Raw genomic sequence first — 9,762 nt, 5'->3', positions numbered from 1 at the left:
CCAACGAACAGGTAGTGGCCCATGCTCTGCAGATGTTTGACGAGGTTTTCGGCGATGTATCTGCAACAAATGTGATGATATCCAAGCACTCGATCAGCTTTTCCAGAAAGCGAAGCTTGACATATCTGCAACACCAACAGGGAAGTTATTGAACAGAACAATTGGTCTTCTGAGATCTAACCTAAAGGCTCAACGCACTGGAACTTCATGCTTCACCTGAAGTCACTGAAGAAAATGCTACCATACTTCGCAGCAAGTGGGCACAACAGTTATGCTAAGTCCGTCCATCTGTTCCTGCAGGACATGCTGAACCTAGAGGAAAGAAACCCTAGTGTTTTCAAGAGTTTATGGTGGAAATATGTTTGTCGACGTAGCGATCGATTCTGGGGGCTTTGGCAACAGATCTGATAATTGAGCAGGTTTTAATGAAGTCTCTAAAGAGCAAGGGTGGAATCACGCATGAACGAGGGATGGACGAGACGCAACGGACAAGGTGGCTGCTGACGATGCCTGATTATGCACATATAACAACCGAGATGGAAATGCTCAGTAGCTACAAGACACGACCAGTGAACTCAGTCCAAAGTGCAATGAAGCAAGATATGGCAGATACGGCAATCATTCTTGAATACCTTGAAAGCCATGACCCGTTCGAAAGAGCGATTACTTGTATGACATATCAACATGCATTGCCTCAAGTGTGTCCAACCCTCACATGGCTGAAGATATAGGCAAGTCCATCATTACCAGCATGGAAGGCGAGCAGGTTACAATATGTCTTCAAGAAAAAGAACCAAGTCAAAGTTATGGAGCAAAGGTGATTTCCGATGGAGAGGAATTGGTTGTCATCCGCAGCCGTTCTTTCAGAGACTCCTGATCATAAGCAAATAACACTGATATCGATCTAAATAAGGTTTTCAGATACGAGCTGTCGCTTTATCCACCATCCCTCTTTACAAAGCATGGCCTACTAAACGCTCCACAAAACCAAACTTGCGGATGCTATTTCTAAACTCTGCAGAGATACACAATACATTAATATTCCAGAAGCAGAATGCAATGCTTCTAGATGGTGGTTCTCTTCTACAGCGTTTGCCATGGTCAAAGGGCGATATGTAATAGACAAATATCAACACATATGTATACGTGTGGTGCAAAAGTATGCCACCCAATAGTTGTGTATAATGGCTACTCACAGGAAACAATCAAGACAGTGACACACCAACGATGTGCACGCGGTCAATCGTCAGCAAAAGTAAAACTAGCCGCTTGACTTACCATTGAAAGATAGACCAAGAAGATTATCCTGATGCAATCAAACAAACAAGAGTTCATCAACATGCTTTCTGATAAGATGAGGAAACAGGACATCGAAACCATTTATGCAGAAGACGACGCCGATCTGTTGCTTGTCTAGACAGGCGTGAACATGGCCGTGTACAAGACGACATTTGTCATTGCCAGGGATACTGACATCCTTGTGCTCTTGTGGCCACCACCATAAACCAGGTACCCAGCTTGTTCATGAAGTCAGAGAAGAGTGCAATTAAGAGACCACTGTGGAACATCCAGACGACATGTGCAATTTTAGGAAGCCGCTATGCACATACCTACCATTTCTGCATGCTCTATGTAGGTGCGATACCACATCTGGACTCCATGGGATCGGCAAAGGTTGCGTGCTAAGAAATCGACGAACTAATGCAGATGGTGAATGCTTCATGTCAAGTTTATCTAGCCATGATGAAATCAGAGATGCTGGGCAAAGAAATTGGTATGTGTGTATGGTAGACAAGGTACCACTTTGAATAGTCCTACGTAGAAGATGTTTGGTGACAAGTTTGTGAAGAGCCTCAAGAGTGTCGACATCAAAAGGTTGCACCGACAGAAGATGCTTCCAAGTACCATTCTTATAGAGTTTTTCCTACAGACTCAATATGGATAGGAAACGTAACAATAAAACCGGAAGATATGGGTTGGAATATCGCAATGTGAAAGTTTTGATGCCGAGAGAATAGACACACAAGCCAGCTCCTGATGCGCTATTGAAGATAATACGTTGCAAATATAAGGAGTATTGTGAATACAATGATATGTTTCGTGGCAAGAAGAACGGGATGTTCTGCAATGAAGTCTGTGGAAAGTGTCAAGACGGACTTTGTACAAACATACCATTTGGATATGTTTGAGTACTAATGCACAGTATGTATCCAAAAGATTAATGTAATATATCAGTGTGTGCTTATATAATTATTTGCAATTGAGACGTGGGTTTCATACTTAATTAAATGCTTGTCATTTTCCTTGTTTTGGTTTAAAAAATGTGTCATCTGACATACTTTTGACATATTAAACCTAGCTGTTCAGAGAGGTTATTTGGGCTTTTAAATATGTATTTTAATTCATTGGCCATGGTTTCTATTCACCTATAATAGCGTTATTGGGCTGAAAATGAATAGTTTGAGAGATAATTGACCACCAAATCTGAAAATAACGGCCATTTTAAATATGCAAATTAGGTAACTTATGGGTTGAAACTTGTGTCCATTTTGGATATGTCAGTCAAGAAATACCTAATAAACAAGAATCAACAATAAAACAAACTTTTGCAATTTGTTTGACTGAAAAGTCCAAATCTGCTCGTCTAATATTAATCTAAAGCGTAGAAATATATAGATATTAGAAAAATATATAGATCTTATTTCTATGATCTAGGCCTTGTAAAAGTTGGGAGAAGCGGACGATTGGAGTAAAAATAGAAACTATGATCTTCCCTAATCTGCTAGTATGACGTAAATTTTTGCCTGCCGCAGCGAAGCGTGACAGAGAGAGTTTCGATGGACCCACACCTTGTAGTGCGTAGTGGCAGCTTAGGCCGCTTGATCCAATATCTAACATAATTAGCGTCGAGCACCTAGGGTAATATGTAAATATGTAAATGTGTAATTCTGTAAATATATACAGGTGTATTACACATTTTTAGTTCCGCCTTGCCACGTGGCAACTTACATTTACTATTTTGATCTATCGCGAAAAAAGCACGCGAGCGTGATGTCAAGCAGATTGGAATGGCTCTATCTGTAAACGCCACCTGTTTTTTGTTTTCCAGTACCGATCTCGCGTGTAAAATCGTGTAACATTGATTTTATAGGGAGGGTGATGATATATAAGGTACGCGCGTCAAGCTGCATAGCAGTACACGCTCACTACCACGGTGCCGAGCTACAGATACCTTCCTCTGCGACAGACATCATAAGGTAAGCCATAACATTTTATTTAATGCTACATACAATCGCGCACACACAAGCGCACGCACGCAAGCGCACATACTCACGCACTCACTCACACAGCACACACACACACACCACACACACACACACCACACGCGCGCGCGCGCGCGCGCCACGCCACGCGCACAGGCACTCACGCCCTGCATCACCGACGAAATGTATCGTTACATGAGCATGAAGCAGAACGATGAGGCCAAGGCTGTCGTAGAGGTACGTCGCGGCCCGCTACTCGAGATGTGTGTGATATCTAATACCGAAAGCTTGAGAAATGTCGTGATCATTTAATCATAGTAAAATTCCAGTGAATTTATTCAATGCGACTGTAAATTCAAATCAAAACGATGTAATTTCAACGAATTTCGTGGAAGCTCAATAGGATTCACGCGCGGCATGGTGGCAGCCTAGGAAATACTTCATCTCTGCGCGAAGTACGCAAGCCCGTGCAGTTTTGAAGGCAAACAACCATGTTTTGCCCGCCTACGACCGTCCAACCCTACTACATCAAGGCATCGCCCGTCGCCGACGTACTCTCTCATGTAATTAAACGCCCCCAATCTTTCATTCGACAGGAATTCCAGAAGTTCTTCCTTGTCGAGGAGACCTATGAGCTCGACGACGACGAAGACGAGTCTGAAAGCAACACGACGATGGCCGACGACGGCGGTCACCGTCGTCGAAAGCGCGCCTGGACTCACTCGTCCTGCAGCGACTGGGGCCACTCGACCTACTACAACATCATCCAGTCGAGCTCGCAGTTCAACAGCGACAAGTCGTCGCACAACCGCCGCCGGCACTGCCTCGCCTACAAGTACATCGGCGTGTCGAAGGCAAACGCGAAGATGTACGGCGGTATGTTCGCCGGCCGACACTCGTCAAACGGTCGCTACAAGCTGTTCACGAAGCTCGTCGGCAGAGCGCAGCTGTTCAGCAAGACGTTCGACGTCGGCACGATACTCAGCTACCGCATCAAGAGCTCGTCCGGCTCGATCACACAGCGCAACTACATGGTCATCGCCGGCAAGTCGCTGCTCGACAGCAAGAGCACGTCGTGCACGACCCGCACGTGGGCCTACGAGCACAACTTCTACATCCCGATCTACAAGATCAACATCTGGGTGGCAAGCATCGACGTCGGCGCGCAGATCCGTCCGCGATTTGAGATGAACTTCATCTGCACGTCGTCTAGCAATACGGTCATCACCAAGGTGCAGCCGAAGGCGATTCTGAGGGTTGGCGCCTCCGCCCAGGCGTCTCTCGCTGTACGTATATATTACGAGTAATAGTGATTTATCCTACGATTTTATTATTGTTGTTGATATATAAATACTACGATAGCATTCGTTAGTGTAACGCTTCTTTATTAATCTTCTTTGCAGAAACTTGTCCGTGGTGGGCTCACAATTGGAATCAACCTAAACTTCTACGTAGAGACGGTCACTGAGAGCGTTCCATGCATCGCTGGTTACTATGGCTACGATCCCATGAGCATCAGTATTGAGGCGTGGTACCAGTTCCGCTCAAAGGTCAAGGTTCAATTCTGGCCTGTACGTACACAATTTTTTCCCTCGCAGGAGTATATATACGCTAACGAATACCTCTCCAAAAACAACGTTTGCTCGTGTCACATTGTAGGTAGTCCTGTGGCTTCCATTACTATAACCAATGCTTTAAAAGACTATAACATACGTCCATGTTACAGTAGTTTTTGCCAATTTTATCAAAAACGATCTGCAAACCTCGTCGGCATCAATCAATACGTGCATACCGGAAGTCGCGTCATTCCATTTGCCAACTAAAACTTACTAGCCTTATATCAGATTACGCGTATAAACGTGCCGGTTATAGAATTGACAGCGACTATTGCTTTTACAGCCCAAGATCAAGTGGACGTGGGGCAAGCGATACACGTGGCGTCCGTCATCATTGAAGTGGAAAATAACTAGCGGTTACCGTCGCTCCTGGCTCAGTCGGCGATGTAAGTGTTGCCAGCGGTGTTAAGCGCGTCAGATAAACATCCACGATATTGTGGTCCGACATCGCTATCTTCAAATTCTAATCAGTAAGACTGCCATAAACTGGAGAGCTAGTTAGTACAATGTTATAGCTCCTGCACCAATGCGCTCGCAATACACATGAATCCACGTGAGGGTCCGTGCATTTTGACTATTTAGAGACAACCGTAACTACTAGTGTTGGCCGTTTGTTACGCTGATTAAAGAAAGCGCGTGTGCTGCATTGACTGAGAATAACTCGCATCAAGTAAAAATCAGTAAAGTTTCATAATTATATTGGTGTTCGTAAGTAATTAAATCATACTACTTATTTTAAATTTTAATCCGTGTTATATAGCCTGCATTGCCAACACTCACATTTTCATTGAACTCACAGAAACGCTTACTGAATTTCGCATCATCATTTTGCAGGCGACGGTTCCACACCGTTAGGGCCGCTACTAACGAACGCCGCCAAGAAGAACTGCGTGGATTATTCTCTGGTTAACGAATAAGGAGGCGCCCGTTCGTGACATGAGAAATTTCAGCGCGTGTCGATTTCATTGACTTGGAAATTTTGAGATTAACAAAAACAATTCTTATCAAGTTTTTAAAATGTTTATTGATATGATGACTATGCGAACTAAACATAGACGTATCTATTATATATGAAAGTATGCTTATTTACATATATTATGTGAAAGGTTCGTATCTTTTTAGATGTATATATATATATATATATATATATATATATATATATATATATATATAACGTTATAAGTTATAAGCGGATTATTCTGTATTTAAAGACTTGTATGTGTATATAAGACTGTAGGCGGCCTATGGTTTGCTAAGGGTAGGGGTAGTTGAGTATGGGAGACTTACAAATGGACGCTAATGACAACGGTCGGATGGGGAATCGCCATAAGCTTTCTAACGTAGTTAGGCGCCTATAGAGTCATCGAAGCACCACACAGCTCAGCGCCATCTCACCACAGTTGGGCAGGCCTCTGTATAGGAGTATAAGCTGATGTATAATAACGAATAAATGCTGCCACGGTTGGTTGTGGAAGAATACAAACATATTACCTGCGTTATTGTTTACTACAGTGTTGTGTAAAGCTGTAATTATTACGTACGTGTGTAGGGTATATATGTGGGAAACAAAGTTAGCGCTCGATTCACTTAGTCACCTTTGTTATGTTACTTACACACACTTGTAATATTGAGATAATGTAAGCATTCGATTTTGGACATCAAAATTCTTGGCCATCACAAACAGATTGTGTCACACGGCGAAATAATCCAAACAAAACAAAAATAATATTAACAATGACAATAATGATAATAGCTAGATTAACACTAACGTTTGTGAACATCAAGTATGAAGTACAACATCCAGCCGATAGTAACGTTTGCACCAGCCCTCTGGATGAAGGCCAAACTGATCATCAGCCAAGAAGAAGAGCTGAGCAATGTCATCCTTTATATTTGGAGCCTTCCATACACTGATTCGTTTCTCGGAAGCATTGGCCATTTCATGAAGTCGAGTGTCTCTCAACCTTGCTCGAGCTAGCCTTTTGCGGTAACCAGTCCACACATATGATCAGCGGAAGGCGTATGCAAGAGCAGTCAGGGGCCACTTTTTGGTGGATGGCGCTCTTAACGCAGTCCGTTTGAAGAAGATATCAACAGAAGAAGCCAACGAACAGGTAGTGGCCCATGCTCTGCAGATGTTTGACGAGGTTTTCGGCGATGTATCTGCAACAAATGATGATGATATCCAAGCACTCGATCAGCTTTTCCAGAAAGCGAAGCTTGACATATCTGCAACACCAACAGGGAAGTTATTGAACAGAACAATTGGTCTTCTGAGATCTAACCTAAAGGCCAACGCACTGGCAACTTCATGCTTCACCTGAAGTCACTGAAGAAAATGCTACCATACTTCGCAGCAAGTGGGCACAACAGTTATGCTAAGTCGTCGTCATCTGTTCCTGCAGGACATGCTGAACCTAGAGGAAAGAAACCCTAGTTTTTCAAGAGTTTATGGTGGAAATATGTTTGTCAGACGTAGCGATCGATTCTGGGGTGCTTTGGCAACAGATCTGATAATTGAGCAGGTTTTAATGAAGTCTCTAAAGAGCAAGGGTGGAATCACGCATGAACGAGGGATGGACGAGACGCAACGGACAAGGTGGCTGCTGACGATGCCTGATTATGCACATATAACAACCGAGATGGAAATGCTCAGTAGCTACAAGAACACGACCAGTGAACTCAGTCAAGTAGTGCAATGAAGCAAGATATGGCAGATACGGCAATCATTCTTGAATACCTTGAAAGCCATGACCCGTTCGAAAGAGCGATTACTTGTATGACATATCAACATGCATTGCCTCAAGTGTGTCCAACCCTCACATGGCTGAGATATAGGCAAGTCCATCATTACCAGCATGGAGGCGAGCGGTTACAAAATATGTCTTCAAGAAAAAGAACCAAGTCAAAGTTATGGAAGCAAAGGTGATTTCCGATGGAGAGGAATTGGTTGTCAATCCGCAGCCGTTCTTTCAGAGACTCCTGATCATAGCAATAACACTGATATCGATCTAAATAAGGTTTTCAGATACGAGCTTCGCTTTATCCACCATCCCTCTTTACAAAGCATGGCCTACTAAACTCCTACAAAACCAAAACTTGCGGATGCTATTTCTAAACTCTGCAGAGATACACAATACATTAATATTCCAGAAGCAGAATGCAATGTTCTAGATGGTGGTTCTCTTCTACAGCGTTTGCCATGGTCAAAGGGCGATATGTATAGACAAATAATCAACACATATGTATACGTGTGGTGCAAAAGTATGCCCACCCAATAGTTGTGTATAATGGCTACTCACAGGAAACAATCAAGACAGTGACACACCAACGATGTGCAGCGGGTCAATCGTCAGCAAAAGTAAAACTAGCGCTTGACTTACCATTGAAGATAGACAAGAAGATATTCCTGATCAATCAAACAAACAAGAGTTCATCAACATGCTTTCTGATAAGATGAGGAAACAGGACATCGAAACCATTTATGCAGAAGACGACGCCGATCTGTTGCTTGTCTAGACAGCCGTGAAACTGGCCGTGTACAAGACGACATTTGTCATTGCAGAGGATACTGACATCCTTGTGCTCTTGTGCCACCACCATAAACCGGTACCAGCTTGTTCATGAAGTCAGAGAAGAGTGCAATTAAGAGACCACTGTGGAACATCCAGACGACATGTGCAATTTTAGGAAGCCGGCTATGCACATACCTACCATTTCTGCATGCTCTATGTAGGTGCGATACCACATCTGGACTCCATGGGATCGGCAAAGGTTGCGTGCTAAGAAATCGGACGAACTAATGCAGATAGGTGAATGCTTCATGTCAAGTTTATCTAGCCATGATGAAATCAGAGATGCTGGGGCCAAAGCATTGGTATGTGTGTATGGTAGACAAGGTACCACTTTGAATAGTCCTACGTAGAAAGATGTTTGGTGACAGTTTGTGAAGAGCCTCAAGAGTGTCGACATCAAAAGGTTGCACCGCAGAAGATGCTTCCAAGTACCATTCTTATAGAGTTTTTCCTACAGACTCAAATATGGATAGGAAACGTAACAATAAAACCGGAAGATTGGGGTTGGAATATCCAATGTGAAAGTTTTGATGCCGAGAGAATAGACACAAGCCAGCTCCTGATGCGCTATTGAAGATAATACGTTGGCAAATATAAGGAGTATTGTGATACAATGATATGTTTCGTGCAAGAAGAACGGGATGTTCTGCAATGAAGTCTGTGGAAAGTGTCAAGACGGACTTTGTACAAACATACCATTTGGATATGTTTGAGTACTAATGCACAGTATGTATCCAAAAGATTAATGTAATATATCTAGTGTGTGCTTATATAATTATTTGCAATTGAACGTGGGTTTCATACTTAATTAAATGCTTGTCATTTTCCTTGTTTTGGTTTAAAAAATGTGTCATCTGACATACTTTTGACATATTAAACCTAGCTGTTCAGAGAGGTTATTTGGGCTTTTTAAATATTGTATTTTAAATTCATTGGCATGTTTCTATTCACCTATAATAGCGCTTATTGGGCTGAAAATGAATGTTTGAGAGATAATTGACCACCAAATCTGAAAATAACGGCCATTTTTCAATATATGCAAATTAGGTAACTTATGGGTTGAAACTTGTGTCCATTTTGGATATGTTCATCAAAGAAATACCTAATAAACAAGAATCAACAATAAAACAAACTTTTGCAATTTGTTTGACTGAAAAGTCCAAATCTGCTCGTCTATATTAATTAAAAGCGTAGAAATATATAGATATTAGAAAAATATATAGATCTTATTTCTATGATCTGAGGCCTTGTAAAAGTTGGGAGAACGCGGACGATTGGAGTAAAAATAGAAACTATGATTTTCTTTTT

The 9,762-nt window shown here is 42.4% G+C and overlaps 1 protein-coding gene across 2 annotated transcripts in view; it reads left to right on the top strand.

The window, feature by feature from the left end:
* Positions 1-3,412: 3,412 nt before the first annotated feature.
* LOC106811281 overlaps positions 3,413-9,762 on the top strand; it is a 19,109-nt gene continuing 12,759 nt past the window's right edge. Inside the window, exons 1-5 of one of the 2 annotated variants that reach the window (XM_014814848.1) lie at positions 3,413-3,500; positions 3,860-4,549; positions 4,667-4,834; positions 5,163-5,265; positions 5,714-6,016. In XM_014814848.1, the coding sequence (XP_014670334.1) occupies positions 3,447-3,500; positions 3,860-4,549; positions 4,667-4,834; positions 5,163-5,265; positions 5,714-5,796 (1,098 nt within the window). In that variant the 5' untranslated portion in view covers positions 3,413-3,446 and the 3' untranslated portion in view covers positions 5,797-6,016. Of the gene's footprint in view, positions 3,501-3,859; positions 4,550-4,666; positions 4,835-5,162; positions 5,266-5,713; positions 6,017-9,762 lie in introns of those variants that run through there. The other variant, XM_014814849.1, reaches the window with a different exon arrangement.

The sequence above is a fragment of the Priapulus caudatus genome, unplaced genomic scaffold (assembly GCF_000485595.1).
Source record: "Priapulus caudatus unplaced genomic scaffold, Priapulus_caudatus-5.0.1 Scaffold523, whole genome shotgun sequence".
Classification (NCBI taxonomy): Eukaryota; Metazoa; Priapulida; class Priapulimorpha; order Priapulimorphida; family Priapulidae; genus Priapulus; species Priapulus caudatus.
The sequence above is the reverse complement of the archived record's forward strand: the minus strand, read 5'-3'. Positions and strand labels throughout refer to the sequence as shown.